The sequence below is a fragment of the Cetorhinus maximus genome, chromosome 16 (genome assembly GCF_964194155.1).
Source record: "Cetorhinus maximus chromosome 16, sCetMax3.hap1.1, whole genome shotgun sequence".
Classification (NCBI taxonomy): domain Eukaryota; kingdom Metazoa; phylum Chordata; class Chondrichthyes; order Lamniformes; family Cetorhinidae; genus Cetorhinus; species Cetorhinus maximus.
This window is the reverse complement of record NC_135894.1, coordinates 72,710,014-72,728,897: the sequence shown is the minus strand read 5'-3', so window position 1 is coordinate 72,728,897 and position 18,884 is coordinate 72,710,014. Positions and strand designations below refer to the sequence as shown.

Genomic DNA, 18,884 nt, shown 5'->3' with positions numbered 1-18,884 from the left:
TATTCATGTAGCTAATATTATCTGAATTTAGAGAATAATTTAGAGATTGACAATACATGCAAGTACACACGCAAGTAACTGATTTGCTGGCCTGAACTCAAACAGGCTTTGGACAATGTCAGGTATCCAAAACAAAAACAGAATTACCTGGAAAAACTCAGCAGGTCTGGCAGCATCGGCGGAGAAGAAAAGAGTTGACATTTCGAGTCCTCATGACCCTTCAACAGAAGCTAGCCATCAACCAGTTCAATTTTCAGCCCTCATTAACACACTAGGGAGGCAGTGGCGTAGTGGTATTGCCACTGGATTAGTATTGTGGAGACCCAGGGCAATGATCTGGGAACCTGGGTTTGAATCCCACCACGATGATGAGGGACCATTGCTGCTTGTCAGGAAAAACCCACCTGGTTCATTAATGTCCTTTAGAGAAGGAAATCTGCTGTCCTTGCCTGGCCTACATATGACTCCTGTGATTGACTTTTAAATGCCCCCTGAACAAGGGCAATTAGGGATGGGTAATAAATGCTAGCATATCCAGTGGTGCCCAAATCCCATGAACAAGCAAAAAAAAACAATTGTTGTAAAAACCCGTCTGGTTTGCTAATGTCCTTTAGAGAAGGACATGTGACAGCAATGTTGATTGACTCTTAAATGTCCTCTGAACAATGAAGTACAGCAGTACTTGCAGTAAAGGTTTAAAATACAATATTTTAGAAAAACCTTGAGATTTGGATAATTATTCTGATAATATATAATAAGTTTTCAAAAGGGCTCTTCCAGAATTCCCATCACGAATTCTGGATTGGTCTGGTGAATGTGGATAGGGTTGGGTTTTTCGGGAGGGAAGGAAACATGCACATTCATCTGGACATCCCCGAAGGAAAAAGGTCGTGGCTGGTAGGTCATGGAGGGGAGGTGGAAGGTGATGCCAGGGGGATCAACTGTGATGGGGGAGAGGAAATGGGTGACTTGGGGAGGGGAAAAGATGGGAGAGGCGCGAAAAACCGAATCCTGTCCATGCTGTCCAAATCAAAAATGAAACGAAAGTCATGGTGGGCGAGATCAGGTGCTGCATGGGAGTGTGATCATTGGGTGGGCGGAGATGCAGGTCAGCTCAGATGGACAACTGCAGCAGGCAGCATTCAAATTGCTCAAGTTATTGAGGTGAGTATGATACATGAAGGATCTGCGTGCATGGGAGAGTGCTTGCACAAGGCTCCAGAAGGCCCTGCCACACACACTTCTCCCTCCAGAACAACTCAATGGCCAGCTGTATCCTCTGTGGTGACTGAGGACAAGGTTGAGGGGCTCACAGGCATCGGGGACTAGGTGGGGAGGACAGCCTCTGGGATTCCTGAGTGGATGACCCAGGGTTGTTCAGCTGCTGCTCCTCCTCCTCCCTTTGGTTGCCCGGGGGCCCCGGCCTGACTCAAGGGGAAGGAACACCTGGAGGGGCATCGAGGTGCTCCATTTCCCTCATGCGTTGCCACCGCAGGAACTCACACATGGCTCCCGCAATAGAGTGCAGGTTTGCACACATCTCCACGTTCTGCTGGACCAGGGTCTCTGTGGCGTCCACCATCCTCCCCATGGAGACCTCCATACACACACATGTGGGCACCACGTCATCAAAGAGCAGGCGGTCGCGCTCCTCTGACTCGGCTTCCAACAGCTCTGCAGGATGTTCCCATGCCTTCTGCTGACTCTCCAGGATGAGTTGGGAGGCCAAAACTAGAGGCTTGTCATCTGACTTGGGCCTCACAGAATCCTGATCTCCAGCAGTCCTCTGAGTGCTGGGGAGCTTGGCTAAATCTGCTTCCTGATGCTGTGTTCATGTGTCCATGTGGTGTCCACCAGGTTGTGAACACGGGCCTGCTCTAGATCTAGGTTCCACCAAGGTGTGTGTTTCTGCGCTGATGCAGGGTGTGGGTAATCGCTGTGAAGGGTCTTCCAGGCTGCTTATTTCAACCTCTTCAATGGAGGAGGTGTCCTCTTGGCTGGAGGTAAGGACGTGGATGTAGCTGAGGGACTGGCTGGCTGAGGGTGTTGGTCATTTGGCAGAGCTCCCTGTGAACTGAAGTAGAGATAATTAGTGCATAGCACCAGAGTCAAAAACAGGAGAGAGAGCACTCACATTTGCTTTGAGAGAAGGATGATGTGTTGCAGGATCCTTATGAGGGTGTTCACTGCTGACCTCACCGTCACTGTAGACACAGTCCATGTCCTCACCAGTCAGTGCGATGGCACACTCCTCAAAGTGAGTGAGGAGTCTAATGTGGACCACCTCATCCCCCGGTCTGGGACCTCTCCCTGCTGATGTGAGCCAGCTTCTTCTGCACGAAAACAGATGGCGAGAGTGTGAGCAGGACACGTGGCACTGCGTGGAATGTTTGTGTGGTGAGCGGAGCCATGGACAGGATAAGCACGTGAACTCGAAAGGGTGTGAGCCTGATGGAGATGTGAGCGTGTGCGTGAGAGTTAGTGGTGTTGTCCCTTGAGATGTGAGATCCCTGTGGATGTGTGATGGGTTTGTGAGTGTGTGAGTTGAGGGTGATGAGAAGAGTGAACTACCTTGGTGGAACAGATGAGACCATTCATCCTGTAGTGGCACTGGGTGGCTGTCCTCTTTTACAGGGCACTGGCACTGACCACCGCCTCCCAAGCCAGGTTAGCGAGGTTGCTGACATCACAGTGAGCCTCCACTGCATCCAAAAGGCAATCGAGGGATGCGTCATTATACTTGGGAGCTGCAGCTTTTTTGCCTTTCAGGACAGTGTCTTCTTTGCAGCAGTCGTGGGCTGGAAGCAGAGAGGTGTGCACGCTGGACTTTAAATATGGCGCCCAGCGTGATGAAGCAGCGAGGTGATGGCGTGGCAGGTGAATGAGAGCCCATCCACCCTGGAAACGGCATGCTTTCCAGGAATGCATAATTAATGCGGTGGGTTTGGGAAAATAAGGCGTGAAAAGCTGCTATTGTGGCCGGTGGGTTAAAGGTCGTTTTACCCATCCGTTACTGCACTTAGTGCAAATCTGGAACGATTCCGCCCAGTGTATCAACAATCTTTCTTCCCAAGGAAATTCCACAATGGAACAAGCTGCCAAAGGAAATAGTCACAGCCCCATCACTTGAAATCTTCAAGACCCATCTTTAGATTATTTCCATTTAAAAACTTCCATTACAAGGACTACCATTTCAGCGGGTCATGCCTGGTTTAGCTAATGCTAACCATATAAATGGTGGTGGAATAGGGTATAAGTCTGTGATGCTGACACATCTAAAGCAAAAGCAGAAGTTAAAGCAAGGAGGCTGGGAGAAGCAACACTAAATTTTTACCTCAGGTTTTGTTGTTGAAATATATTATAAGAAGTACCAGCCTAGAAATTACTCTTAACAACATACTCTTTCGAGTAAATGAGAAATAAATGAATAAATTAACTAATTGACAGCCCCTTTAAGGTCACTGTAACAAAAAACAAAACTTCAAGGAAAACTTATCAAACTTACATTAAAATGCCATTTTGGGAGCTGATATTGCACTCCAGCCCTGATAATGCACTGCGCCCACCAGTCGCAGAAGGCCTCAGCACTGCATGCTCTCTCTCCAAAGACACCAGGGCGCGAACATAGCCACGGAAGACAGGAAGATAATTGAGTCAAGCGACCCGTCTCAGCCGCCCTGGACCTGTTTATGGCCATCTCAGCCAGGCCCAGGAGCAGGCTATTAAAAACTCATTACCAAATGTGGGGACTTCAACCTTGAATTGAAAATCCTATTAGCTACCATCTGAGCTTTATACGTGGACAATTGGTTTAGCAAATTCAGCTGGCATACTACCATTCTAACACAGGTGTTAATTTGTTTAATTTGAATATTCAAAAACAGCAGCCCATCCTGCCACAGAAATGGTTTGATGGTTTGTTGCACAGTTAAAATAGTTGTGCAAAGAGTTATCTCACTTTCCTGCTCAGTTTCAGCCTGCTGTCATCTTAACTGGGCCCTTCTTTTTAGGCAACTGAGTTGCCCACTCAATACAACAAGGTTCCACCCAAACCCACAAGGAAAGTCCGGTTCTCTCCTTCCTGAGCTTGCTTTCCCACCCAACAAATGGCTCCAATCCCCCACAGCTTCCCTTGGTGCTGCTAGGTGACTTCCAGGTTCCATTGATTTAACCTATTCTGAGCTGGCCAGTTCTCAATCTCAGCTGCAGCTCATTTCAGGCAGACAGCTGATCAATGAGATGCAAATCGTGCCAGGAATTAATGTAGCCCAGGCTTCAAATTGATGATCTCTGGTGGGTTTGGCACTCTGTCAGAAACCTGCTCCAAGTTAAAATGCATTCTAACAAATGGGTTCAACCCTTAATACCAGTAATAAGAATATTTAGCTACTGTCAAATACTGCAACATTTTCATTCTTGATAGCATAATCTGTCATTTTTCTTCACAGATAACAATGACATCAAAGTGACCTGCGGAACCCAAGATGTGCAATTATCGATCTTTTTGTGCCCAATTTACTTTGCTGGCTACAATGAGAGCCAAGTGGCTTTAAATAATCAATTTGATGACACCAAATGCCAGGGAACAGTTGATGCATCGGCTTCTCCTCCTGTTCTCAAGTTTTCATTTCCCATCAGTGACAGTAACTCGACTTCCTGTGGGAACAAGCTGCTGGTATGTCAGTCATCGCTACCTGAAGGAATTTCATATTTACATCAAGTTGATTGCTCATATTGCTATTTGATACAAATATATAGAAATTAAACAGAAAATATAGCATATGTTAACAACCATATAAATGATAATGTAAATGGAATGACTTGGTCTTCCCACTGACCTCTTCATATTTTCAGTTAATTTCCAATACAAACAAAAATTACAGGCAAGTTGAACATGAGAGTAGATTACAACTTTGTATGTATTTTCTTATATCAGGAATTTTCACAGAAAATTAATGTTGGCTAAGAAAAGTGTAAAAAGTGATAATACTGTAAAAAGTGAGACTGTAGCTTGACTGGTTTACACAGTTGTCCAACCCTCATTCTTCCCCCCAAGTGCAATGTTGATCATAATCTTTCTGTTGAGGGCCACAATCTCAACCAATGACTTGCTCAAGGGTCATTTGCTGGAATACTGTAATATTAAACCACGGAGTGATGAGATACAAGTTGGCAACTGCTATTTCCCAAACTCTGAGGTTCTTGTTTCAATGATATTACTGTGAGCAACAGCTGAGTGGAGTCTAAACAGTTTCTCATTCGGACAGGAAAGTAAATAAAGCTTTAGCAAGGACAATTCAAACAGAGTCATTTCACTTGCTTTATGGAAGCCACAATAGCTCTGCCCTTTGATAGCATTTGGGATTGTCTTGCCTTTTTGGCTGGCAAGCAATAAAATCAAAGAGAACAACACTTCCAGCTGGCTGGTGTGTTTTCTCTGTTTAAAACTTCTTGCGGCTACATTACAAGATCTTAAGGCATCCAGGCATGTGAACACTGAAAACAGACAAAAGATAAATAAATCAAAAGTTGTCTGAAAGGCTGCTTTAGGAGCTAGCAGGGTCAGTGGAATCAACGGTGGTAGGCCTGGCATCACAGAATGAGCCAAACATGATATGTGAGTGGGCCTAAATATGACAGATTAAATTTATCACAAACAAGTATAAAATACTACAGATAGGAAATGAATATCCTCCATGTATGATATTAAAAAATCGATGGATAAAGACTTGCTGGTAAACACATACCATCAATGTAGAGTAGCAATTAGCAAACTGAATACAAGTCAGAGGAAGTTATGTTCAAACACTGAGTCCATCTGGATTGCCCAGAGACAAAGGAGAAATTCCAGCATTGGAGGCAGTACAAAAAAAGAGCCACAAGGCTGATCCCCACTGTTAGGGAAATTTGTGATGAAGAAAGATTGGAGAAACTTGAGCTTTCAGGCTGGAAAGGAGGTATCTCAAAGGTGATTTTTTTTTAGATGCCTGTAATTAATGGTAAGGAAAACGTTAATGCAGAATATTAACTTTAAATTAATCTGTAGAAGTAGACAAGGGGCACATTTTTAAATTAACAAAAGGTAACTTTAGAACAGATAACAAGAAATTCTTCTTCACATAGAATGGACATGTGGTCAGAGTAGTGGAAACATTTCACAAATAGCTTGCATGTAGCAATGAGAGGATTGTAGCATTGTTCTAAATGGATGAACGTTCCTCACACTCAAGCATATCATAATCTTTTAAACACTGAATCTCAGATCAGTTGCCATCCTCATCTGGGTGATCACCTGGGAGGCTGTGAAATAAATGGATCAGCAAAGTTTGCAGAGAATATGAGAATATACACTGTACTATAGACGCCAAAATAGTGGAAGGGAGTTAGAAGAGCAAATATGTAGTCAAATTTCTGAGTACAAAAACAATAGGGCAATAATAGTTGGAGACTTGAACTACCCCCATATCAATTGGGATACAAGCAGTGTGAGGAGCACAGAGGGCACAAAATTCTTGAACTGCATTCAAGAGAGCTTTTTTAGCCAACAAGCCCAATGAGGGGAGATGCAATTCTAGATTTAGTCTTAGGAAATGAAGCTGGGCAAGTGGATAAAGCAGCAGTGGGGGACCATTTTGGAGATAGTGATGATAATACAGATTTAGTATCATTATGGACAAGAACAAAGATAGAACAGGAGTTCTAAATTGGGGGATGACAAATTTTACAAAGCTGAGAGGTGAACTGGCAAAAGTGGACTGGATACAGCTACTAGAAGGCAAAATTGTGTCAAATCAGTAGGAAGCATTCAAAAGCAAGATTCTACAAGATAATGTAGACATGTCCCCACAAAGAAAAAGGATGGTACTGTCAAATCTAGGGCCCCCTGGTTATCCAGAAACACACAGGGTAAGATAAAGTTGAAAAAGAAAGCTTATGACAGTCACAAAAAGCTTAGTGCTGTAGAAAGCCTAGAGGAGTATATAAAGTACAGGGGTGAAGTAAAAAAGAAAATTCACAAAGCAGACAGAGGATACGAAAAAATATTGGCAGGTAAAATCAAAGAAAACCCAAAAATGTTTTACCAGTACATTAAGAGCAAGAGAATAACTAAGGAAAGGGTAGGGCCTACCAGAAATGTGCATGATAACTTATGCGTTGATACAGAAGATGTGGTTAGGGTTCTCGATGAATACTTTGTCTCTGTCTTCATTAAGGAGAGGGATGATGCAGACATTCTAGGTAAAGAGGGGGACTGTGAAATTTTAGATACAATAAGCATAATGAGAGAGGAGGTAATGGCTGACATCCTTGAAAGTGGATAAATCACCAGAGCACGATGGATTATATCCCAGGTTGTTAAAGGAAGCCAGGGAGGAAATAGTGGATACTCTGAGGATCATTTTCCAATCCTCACTAGATACAGGTGAGGTTCCAGAGGATTGGAGGTCTGCAAATGTTGTACCATCATTTAAAAAGGGTGCAAGGAATAGGCCAGATAATTGTGGGCCAGTCAGTCTGACTTCATGGTGAGCAAATTATTGGAATCAATTCTGAAAGACAGGATGAACTATCACGTAGAAAGGCACGGATTGATCAGAGATAGTCAGCATGGTTTTGCTAAGGGAAGATCATGTCTTACTAACTCAATAGAATTTTTTGAGGAAGTAACAAGGAGGATTGATGAAGGTAGTGCACTGGATGTTGTCTACATGGATTTTAGTAAGGCATTTGACAAGGCAGACTGGTCAAAAAGGTGAAATCCCTTGGGATGCAGGGGAAGGTGGCAGCTTGGACCCAAAATTGGTTCAGTGACAGGAAACAAAGGGTAATAGTCAATGGATTTTTCTGTGAATGGAAAGCAGTTTCCAGTGGCGTTCCACAGAGGCCCTTACTGTTTGTTGTATATATTAATAATTTAGGTTTAAATGTGGGAGGCATGATCGGGAAATTTTCAGATGACACAAAAATTGGCTATGTAGTTGATAGTGAAGAGGATAGCTGTTGTCTCTAGAACAATATCAATGGTTTGGTTGAGTGGGTGTAAAAGTGGCAAATGGAATTCAATCCGGAGAAGTGTGAGGTAATACATTTGGGGAGGGCAAACAAAGCAAGGGAATACTCAATAAACGGGAGGATATTGAAGGGGTAGAGGATGTGAGAGACCTTGGAGTGTATGTCCACAGGTCCCTGAAGGTGGCAGGACAGGGGGATATGGTGGTAAAAAAAGCATATGGAATGCTTTCCTTTATTGGACGAGGTATTGAATACAAAAGCAGGGATGTAATGCTGGAACTGTATAAAATGCTGGTTAGGCCACAGCTGAAATTTTGTGTACACTTCTGCTCACCACATTACAGGAAGGACATAATTGCTCTGGGGAGAGTGCAGAGGAGATTTACAAGAATATTGCCAAGGCCTGAAAATTGTAGCTATGAGCAAAGATTGAATAAGCTAGGGTTGTTTTCCTTAGAAAAGAGGAGGCTGAGGGGTGACCTAAATGAGATGTGCAAAATTATGAGGGGCCTAGATAGGATAGGCAGGAAAGACCTGTTTCTCCTAGCTGAGAGGTCAATAACCAGAGGGCATATATTTAAGGTGATTAGTAGAAGGATTAGAGGGGACATGAGGAAAAACTTCTTCACCCAGAGGATGGTGGGCATCTGGAGTTCACTACCCGAATTGGTGGTTGAGGCTGAAATGCTCAACTCATTTAAAAGGTACCTGGATCTGTGCCTGACGTGCTGTAACCTGCAAGGCTATGGACCAGGTGCTGGAAAGTGAGATTAAAATGAGCAGCTAGTTTCTTTTTTAACTCTTATTGGCCAGCACAGACACAATTGACTGAATGGCCTCTTTCTGTGCTGTAACTTTTCTATGGTTCTATGGTCTACATGTGGCCTGGAGGCCATGTTATTACCACTGCCTAAAAATATGTTTCAGTCTTGAATATCTTTTAAACATCAATTATTTTACTCTGGTATTTAAATATATTTTCTTCTATGTACAGATCACCAGTGCTCAAGGAACGGGTGCTTTTAAAGACTTTTCAAACATCCAGTTTGTCCAAGTCAGTGGTATGATAGAAACAAATGACCCGGTAGCAAATGTCATAACATATAACCAGGAACTGTTGTATTTGTATTCCTGCTCCTACCCTTTGGAGTATTTTATCAATGATACTAGGGTGGATGTGTAAGTGAAGAATTTGTTTCTTGTTTGTTAAGGTGAATCAACTTTAGAATAGGGTTTTTTAAAAGTCTAAGATGAATGTCTAAACATTTCAGAGTTAACACGCTTCTTTAGAAAACATTTGATTTCATTTTATTTTTGTTGCATCTCCTACTTATTATGTTTAATATAACTGCTTGTGATGTTTTCTGATATATCAAAACAAAGCTGTGGATTTCCACCTTCCATGTAGCACTCAATTGTAATTTACCTGTGAACAGGGACAGGGCACCCACTCCATCAGACAGGCTCCTACTTTACATTGAAAAGTCACATCACAATTATGTTCACTGGCTAGATTGTGATCAAAAGTGATAACCCTAATTGAATTCCCCCTTCCCTAGAGCACATGTGCCAAAGTGCACTCCAATCAGCACCCCAGCTGAGACTAACTGACTTACCACAGTCCCATATGTCATATTCCTCTTTTCCCATTCTCATTTCAGCATCTCAACCCTCTAAATGGAGAATATCCTGTTTGATTTAGAAGATCCAGAAAAATCAATGTTCCATTTTGGCTATGGAGTAATCAATGCAAATCTGAACCATTCAATCAATTGTGTAGCTTTTTACTGCCACATTATTATAGGGTTCAATTGATAAGTATAGTGGATGCATCGGGTATGATAATAAGAGAATTTTGGTGCAATTTATCATTATGATTTCATGCTGATTGATTTATGTAACTGTATTTACAGAGCAGGAGTAAGTATAGCCATCAAGGATAATAATGGTACCTTCAGGAGCACCCTCACTCTTCAGCTTTACAGTGTAAGTTGCCTGATCATCTGTGTAGTCAACAGGATATCAAAGTTGCAAAATTTCACCAAAACTTAATTCACACATGATAAATGAATTTAGGAATATCTGACATCCAAACCATTTGACTTGATTAATACATCTCTTAAATGTATTACATTGAAGATGTCTGAAGCAGAATTTGAAGGTATAGAGGCAGATTCCTATATCAGGGATTTTAGATCCTGCCTGATTTTTCTTTGTTCAGTCATTTAAATTCCTGGAAAATTGACCAAACTCCATCATGGGAGAAAGCTTGAGGATGTAAACAGTTATATGTGCACAAATCATTGAAGGTGGTGAGGCATGTTAAGAAAGTGGTTAAAAGTCATACAGAACCCACAGCTTTATACATAGAGGCATAGAATACAAAACTTTATAAAATGCTGGTTTGACCTCAACTGGAGTATTGTGTCCAATTCTGGGCACCGCACTTTAGAACAGATGTGAAGGCTTTAGAGAGGGTGCAGAAAACATTTATGAGAATGGTTCCAGGGCTGACACACTTCAGTTATATGGATAGACTGGAGAAGCTGGGATGTTCTCCTTTGAGAAGGATGCAATGAGATTTGACAGAAGTGCTCAATAATCAAGAGGGGTCCAGCAACAGTAGATAGAGAGAAACTGTTCCCATTGGTGGAAGCACTGAGAACCAATGGACACCGATTTAAGGTGAATGGCAAAAGAACCAATGCTGTCGTGAGGAAAAAAAATTTACGCAGTGGGTAGTCAGGATTTAGAGTGCACTGCCAGACAGTGTGGCAAGGGCTTTTAATAGAGAGTTGGATAAACGCCTGAAGAGAAAAAAATTGCAGGGCTGCAAGGAAAGGACAGTGGAGTTGGACTAGTGGAGCTGCTTTTGCTGAGAGTCAATATGGGCATGACAGGTCGAATGGCCTCCTTCTGTGCTGTAACCATTGTTTGATTCTATGGGCAGGATTTTTCAGTCGGTGCAGGGGTGGGCCCGACAAACCGACATGTAAAATGTTGCACATAAGGCTACTTAATACGATTGACAAGGTAGATGCTGAGAGGCCCATGGTGTTGGAGGTAGTATATTAGCATGGATAGAGAATTGGATAACAAATAGAAGACAGAGAGTTGGGATACGGGGGGGGCATTTTCAGGATGCCAACTTGAAACTAGTGGAATGCCACAGGATTAGTGCTGGGGCCACAATTATTTACAATATATATTAATGACTTGGATGAGGGAAGTGAATGTACTATCACCAAGTTTGCGGATGACACAAAAATAGGTGGGAAGGCAAGTGGTGAGGATGACACAAGGAGTCTACAAAGGGATATAGATAGGTTAAGTGAGTGGGCAAAAACTTGGCAGATGGAATATAATGTGGGAAAATGTGAGGTTATGCCCTTTGGCAGAAAGAATAGAGAAGCTGAATATTATTTAAATGGAGAAAGACTGAAGAAATCAGCAGCAAGAGGGATTTGGGAATCCTCGAGCATGAATCCCAAAAAGCTAGCATACAAGTTCAGCAGGTAATAGGAAAGGCAAATGGAATGTTGGCCTTTATTTCAAAGGGAATGGAATATGAAAATAGGGAAGTCTTGCTAATACTATACAAGGCACTAGTTAGACCACACCTAGAATACTGTGAACAGTTCTGGTCCCCTTATCTAAGGAAAGATATACTGGCATTGGAGGTAGTCCAGAGAAAGTTCACTAGGTTGATCCTGGGTATGGAGGGATTTTCTTATGAGGAGAGGTTGATTAGGTTGGGCCTGTACTCATTGGAGTTTAGAAGAATGACAGGGGACCTTATTGAAACATATAAGATTCTTAGGGGGCTTGACAGGGTAGATGCTGAGAGGTTGTTTCCCCTTGTGGGAGATTCTCGGACCAGAGGGCATAATCTCAGAGTAAGGGGTCACCCATTTAAGACAGAGATGATGAGGAATTCCTTCTCTCAGAGGATTGTTAATCTGTGGAATTCTTTACCACAGAGAGCTGTAGAGGCTGGGTCGATAAGTATTTTCAAGGCTGAGATAGACAGATTTTTAATCAGTAAGGGAATCAAGGGTTATGAGGAAAAGGCAGGAAATTGGAGTTGAGACTTATCAGATCAGCCATGATCTCATTGAATGGCAGGGCAGACTCGATGGGCTGAATAACCTCTTTCTGCTCCTATGTCTTATGGTCTTTTAACCAGGGAAAAAAACTAACCTGGGGCTGCATTTGCAATGCTGCTTTCTAAGCTTGGGAAAAAGATAGAAAAAAGGATAGGGGAATGAGATTGGAGGTATTGTAGGCAATCATCTACAGAAGAGAGAAGGTTCTTTCCAGTCCAGTTTGGTATTCAGTGGTTGGGTCATGGTCAGAGGGAGTAATGAAGAAGAGTCAAACAGTTGCACTTGGTCTCAGTGAGTTAAAGGTCCTTGTACCATAGTTTTCACATTTGTTGGTAATATCTAGGCTGGTATAAGAGAGAGGAAGTAGTGGAATTCATATAGCTAATATTGTGGTGATGAGTTTCAATAAAAAGATTGACTGACTTTAACCCCAATGCCCAAGTGTACAGGACATGTGGGTGGTTAAAATAAAGACAGTATCCTCTCCCTCTGAGTTGGAAATGTACTTATGCTCACATATTTCAGGCACATACATGAATGTCTGGGCATGTTCATACAGGTGTCCTGCTGCCCAAGATGTTGCTCCCACCCACCAGCCAGATATCAATTCAATTTGGGATTGGGCAGGCGATTCACCTGCAAGATGGAAAAAAAAACCAGGAGTTAAAATGGTCCAGGTCTCACTGCCATGAGCTAGTGAGCTTGACACTCCCCCTGGTGGCCCAACAACAAACTCATGCCCTGAGTTAAAATCGGCATTTGAGATAAAGCAGAAGGGCAGATGTAGTGGATCCAAGAGGAACAAGAGGATGAAACAGAAGAAAACAATTCAAAAAAAGGGAAAAAGGCAATGGAAGCAGAGTCTTTAAATATTTTTAAGGCAGAAGTAGATAGATTCTTGATAAGTAAGGGGGTGAAAGGTTATCGGGTAAGGCAGGAATGTGGAGTTGAGGTTACAATCAGCTCAGCCATGATCTTATTGAATGGGGGAGCAGGCTCAAGGGGCCGAGTGGCCTACTTCTGCTCCTAGTTCATATGCTCATATGTAAGCTCAGTCATGAACGCTATTAGATTTGAATTGCTTTCAGATTTAGGGCTATGAAAGTGGCTGAAAAATCAGATTACTGTACAAAAATATTACAACTATCATGTCATAAGCGTGATAAAACGACATTTTTTTCAGGATGCAGCATACACAAATGCCTTGACTATTCCAGAATTTGGACTCACTTTGAAAACCAAGATTTATGTCGAAGTAAAAGCTATCAATTTAACCAACAAGTAAGAAGATTTGTTCTTTTTGTTATGCCTGAAAATTTCAGATGGCTTTTATAATTAGAATGGGGGAGCAGGCTGAAGGGGCTGAGCGGCCTACTTCTGCTCCTAGTTCGTATGCTCATGTGTAAGTTCAGTCAGATCTTTTGAAATCAAAAAGGCAAAGGACAAATGAGATAGTGAAAACACAGCAAATAGGCATCTAGACAAGCGTGGGATCAGACAAAAGGGAGATCAAGTTGAACATGGTTTGTTTCACAACAGATCATTAGCCCAAGAAATGCCACATGTGAGTTTGTGTGAACTGTTTAGAAATGATAGGTTAAGTGTCACTAAGATTTAATTCATTTTAATACTTGAGCTCATGTCCTCTTCCTAAAGTAGAAGCTAACTATACAGTGTGATTTGAGAGCTAGTGAATCCATACTGAAAAATCGCTAATATTGAAAGTATACATTTATTTTCTTCATGAATAATTTTCCAGTTAAATCATCATTCTGAATCATGAACCAGAGCCATATTTAACTAACAGGAGGTCAGGTTAGCTTCCGGCAAGATGAACTACGTTCATTTAAAGCCCTCCTTCACCATCTAAGCTTTGCCTTATCTAATTTGTATATTTTAAATTAAGATTTGAATGATAAATAAGATTGACAGATTCCATAACTAAGGAGGCAACATTACTTCCTTAAAAATGTAAAAACATCATAATATACATTCTAATCAGCCTCAATATACAGAACAAAATTTGGTTTCCTAGTTAATCCTGAAAATAATATTTTTCACAACAACAAATGAACAAAGTAAATTCCTAAACAAAAACAGAATTACCTGGAAAAACTCAGCAGGTCTGGCAGCATCGGCAGAGAAGAAAAGAGTTGATGTTTCGAGTCCACATGACCCTTCAACAGAACTAAAGTAAATTTAAAGTAAATTCCTATGTGTATTTGTGGAAATGAGTGTGCATTGTGCATTGTAGCTGATCGAAATGTTAAACTAAATTACATTGGGAGTAATTTTGTCTTTGATTGATAATGTAAAATGGGCGATATTGATTCAGCTTCCCGTTAAACATCTCTCTCCTGATTTTCATTTCCCTACAGACTACAGAGTGACCACAGGAGAGCACATAAAAATAATTCAGTTCTTACCTCTGGCAAGCCTCTTCCTTTCTGGAAATAGACCGGGCCGGTAAAGCATATGCTCCAACCTAAAATGGCAATTCTATTTACATCATAAATCTTCAATTTCTATAATAAAAATAGACTCTGTTCAAAATAAAGCTAGCCACATATTGACAGTGTTGACTGGGTGGTAAGTTTACTGAGCCCACTTTGACACTGTTACTGCTTGAGTAATAACAGGTGAAGTCCAACAAAATCAACTCCCTAGAGAAAGTAAGTGAATTACTTGCTCTCAGGAGGATACAAAATCTAAAGGTAATTTAAAAGTAGGGAAACAGAAAAGAAAGACATAATCTGCTCTATGTGAAAATTCTCATGCGCTTGCTTAATATTTATTATAACTTATTTTCCACCACACAGGTTCAATGTCCTTCTTGATCGCTGCTATACTTCAACCTCACCTTTTCACTTAAATTCTTCACAAACTTATGATCTCTTCATTGGGTGAGTATTCCAAACCTCACTGCTAATAATAGTTTTCGTCCAATTTAATTTCTTTCTATCAGCTTACTCATTTGTATTTCCATTTATTCCCCATTGTGACCCCCATATTTCTTGAAACTTTTTGGGTGAACTATTAGATGTAGAAATCAGATTGCGCCTGTAAAACAGCTTTGCTGTGATCCCTCTCAGACCCTTTGATCTGAGGAGCAAAAGATAAGGGCCAAAAATAGCTTCTTCAGACTTTCCTGCTTTCATAATAGTAAGATGGTAGACCCAGGAACAACCTCTCAACTTTTTTACATCTGTTGTAAATAATGTTTGTTGGGAACACCACTATCCGGAAGTTTCCCTCCAAGTCATTCACGATCCTGACTTGGGAATATATTGCCGTTCCTTCAGTGTCGCTGGGTCAAAATCCTGGAACTCCCTTCCTAACAGCACTGTGGCTGTACTTACACCACATGGGCTGTAGCGGTTCATGAAGGCAGCTCACCACCACCTGCACAAGGGCAACTAGGGATGGGCAATAAATGCGAGCCCAGCCAGCGAAGCCCACATCCCCTGAATGAATTTTTAAAAATTCAGCTTTTGGTATCCTGTCCAATACTAAGTACCATTTACCCATCATCATTATTCTTACCGGCTTACATTGCCTCCCTGTTCAACACACATTGAATTTAAAATCTTCACCATTTTAAAAATCCCCTTTACTGCCTCATTTCAATCTATTTCTACAACCTCTTCCAGCATTTATGGACAAGAAATTTATCTTGGGCGGTGGTACAGAACAGGCGGTGTTAGATCAGTCACCCGTTCATTCTATTCCATTGCTGTCAGATGAATTTCTAGCCCTATATCTCTTCTTGCATCCTTCAGTCTTACAATTATGGCTTTACGTCATCCTGCCCTCCCTTTCTCCCACTATTGGTGGCAGAGCCTTCAGTTACCTTGACCCAATGTCTGGGATTCCAACACCAAAATTCTTCATTTCTTTCCCCACATTTAATAAAGCTTCTCAAATCCTATCTTTCATTCAAGCTTCTGGGCAGCTCTGCTAACTTTATCACAGTGGCTTTGTCCATTTTATTTATTTTCTCTTGCTTATTCGTAAAGTTGTTTAGATATTTTCTACATTAAAGACACCATATTTTAGCAGAAAGACAAAGGTCAAAAGAAATAGCAGGTCATATAACCTTTCCACCATCCAATAGAATCATGGCTGATTTTCTAACTCAACTTCACTTGCCCATATCCCTATAACAATCCCCATATCCCCTTATTCCCTTAATATCCAAAAATCTATCATTCTTGGTCTTAAATGTACCTCTAAGGTAGAGAATTCCAAAGATTCACAACCCTCTGAGTGAAGAAATTTCTCCTAATCTCAGTCCAAAATGTCCATCCCTGTATCCTGAGACTATTACCCCTAGTTCTAGACTTGCCAGCCAGGGGAAATAGCCTCTCAGCATCTAGCCTGTCAAACCCTTTTATCTGTTTCAATGATATTATCTTACATACATCTAAACTCTAGTGGTGATTCTACTCAATCTCTCCTAATAGGAAAACACTCTTATTCCAGAAATCAATCTAATGAACCTTCACTTCACTGCCTCCAAGGCAAACATCTCATTCTTTATGTACGAGGACCAAAATTGTACACAATGCTCCAGGTGCAGCCTCATCAAAGCACTATATCATTGCAGCAAGACCTCCCTAATCTTGTACTGCAAGCCCCTTGCAATAAAGGTTGATAGATCATATGTGTTGTGCTAACATTTCAGTTATGCTAAATCTTTCTTGCAATTTCTACCAGCTTTAATAACCTGACATATCATGTAATTGTAAAAACATTCTGGGCAGGATTTTCCCACAGGCTTCAGGACGCTGATACTGGGACTAAATGGGGTCCTGAGCCCACACTAGCTGGGAGCCAGACTGGTGAAGCTATTTTCCTAGAGGCTGCCTCCATGCTCACCATCCAATTAAAGATGGCAGGGAGGCTCCCCAGTCTGGAGGGGCCAATCACAACGCAATCTAGCACATAAAGATCAGCAGAGGTGGGCGCTGCTGAAATATGTAGGGAGGCATGAGGGCACCTACATTCCCAGTCACCGGCTAAAAATGGGGTATATATGAAGACCCAAAAGGTGTAGGGCCTTCGGACAGGAGGGGAAAGCCACCCATGGTAACAGGCACTGCTGCAGTCATAGCTGTTTATTAACACCATGCCTCCCCATTAAATGGAGCCTCTAACTCCAATGGACCCCAGACTTCTGCAGGGAGGCCACCTCCATTAAGTTGGCTTCAAGGCAGGGCGCCCCTCTAAATCGCCCTTAATTGAGGTCTTAAATATAGAAATTGGTTGCCCACCTCTTTAGTGTGGGCAGCAAATCTATTTTCCAGGCCACCCCAGGAAACTTGCCAGGGAGCCATCCTGACGTACCTACTTGCTATTTCTCTGGCCCCACCCACCCACCCCGCCTTGAAGCCAGTCATTACATGGCTGAGAAAATTTAGCATTTTATGTAACTTAATTGACGTTGAAAAGGAAGGGAATTGACAAGAGATTTGTTTTTCCCTTTTATGAGATTAGGAATGAGGCGAGGTGAGTAGAGTAACTGCTCCAAATATTTCCAGGCAACTTCCGACCTTGAACAAAGTACACAAAACGGTGGAGTGTTCTTTACCTAAAAAGGCACCACGATTTTTCTACGCTTTCCTCAGGAGAGATAAGAAATTTAAACACTGATGAAGCAAAAGATAAATAAGTCGTCATAGTATGCAGTGGCACCCATGTTTGCCTTCCATGCACATTCTGTATTTAGTTATTTATTCGTCCACTCTTGTAATATTATTTTGGGGAGGAAAGAAGAGAAACACAAGGGATGGAATTGTCCGTGCCTGCTGGCGTCGGGCATGTTCGGTGGCGTGAGCGGACAATATGGCGAGAAGGCAAAAAATCGGTTTCACGGCATTGTGAAATCAGTTTGCGATGGCGGGTCGCGTTTCCTGCCATCGGACATCGGGAACCTCATTGAAATACATCTGCATATCATTATAAGCCCAGTCCGCCAGAATCGTCCCCCCACTCCTGCTGGATCGTCCGCCCACGTCGCCGCAATTGCACGCAGATGTCTTTCACAACAGCATATAAAAGGCGTGCACTTGGCGGGCCGCATTTTGAGGGAAACTCGGAGGCGAATACACAGTAACGGTGGGGAGTGCTCGCCTGGGTCGCCTGTTGGACTTCAAGGTTGAGGCACATTGGTGGGGGAAGGGCTGCCCTGTGGTTGAGACGCACTGGGGGGTAAAGGCTGCCCTGTGGTTGAGACGCATGGGGTGGGGGGGCAGGGGGAGGGCTGTCCTGTGGTTGAAGGTAGTGTACAAGCATGTGTGGGATGGAGGGTGTGCACAAGGGAAGTAGCCACATTTTAGGGAAACCTTGTATAAAATGACCATTCCTCTGCAGCTGAAAAAGTTCAGGCGCAGCCACATTGCTTTGATTGGAGTTGGGCCTCTAGCTTCTCTGCCTACTCAAGCAAAGCAGAGGCATCAAAATGCCACAAGTGCTTCAAAGCTTTTCACTCCTCAGGCATAGACTGCAAAGTAATCAGTGTTTTAGTGGACTGCAGAACAGATGGACGACTGGGCACGTTGTACAATGTCCTTGCTAAAGCTGGCCATGGAGCAGTCACTGGTGCAGGCGCTCACAGCTCCTTGCAATGTCATCATCCCGGTTTGGAACAGTCTCCCCCATGGTTCAAGCTAACAGCGCAGCCTTGCATTGCAGGTTAGGAGAATGCCTGTGCCTGAGCTGAGGGCACAGCATGCAGTCCAATGGGCAAAGCTGCCACCAATTAGT

The 18,884-nt window shown here is 42.4% G+C and overlaps 1 protein-coding gene and 1 long non-coding RNA gene across 2 annotated transcripts in view; one reads left to right on the top strand and one right to left on the bottom strand.

Moving 5' to 3' along the window:
* Positions 1–18,884, bottom strand: part of LOC144691967 (uncharacterized) — a 44,984-nt gene that overhangs the window by 4,001 nt on the left and 22,099 nt on the right. The gene's annotated exons all lie outside the window — the stretch shown is intronic.
* LOC144692017 (zona pellucida-like domain-containing protein 1) overlaps positions 1–18,884 on the top strand; it is a 37,531-nt gene that overhangs the window by 2,950 nt on the left and 15,697 nt on the right. Inside the window, exons 2-6 of the mRNA XM_078560575.1 lie at positions 4,449–4,675; positions 9,008–9,192; positions 9,927–9,999; positions 13,303–13,400; positions 14,939–15,022. Of these exons, the coding sequence (XP_078416701.1) occupies positions 4,449–4,675; positions 9,008–9,192; positions 9,927–9,999; positions 13,303–13,400; positions 14,939–15,022 (667 nt within the window). The remainder of the gene's footprint in view (positions 1–4,448; positions 4,676–9,007; positions 9,193–9,926; positions 10,000–13,302; positions 13,401–14,938; positions 15,023–18,884) is intronic.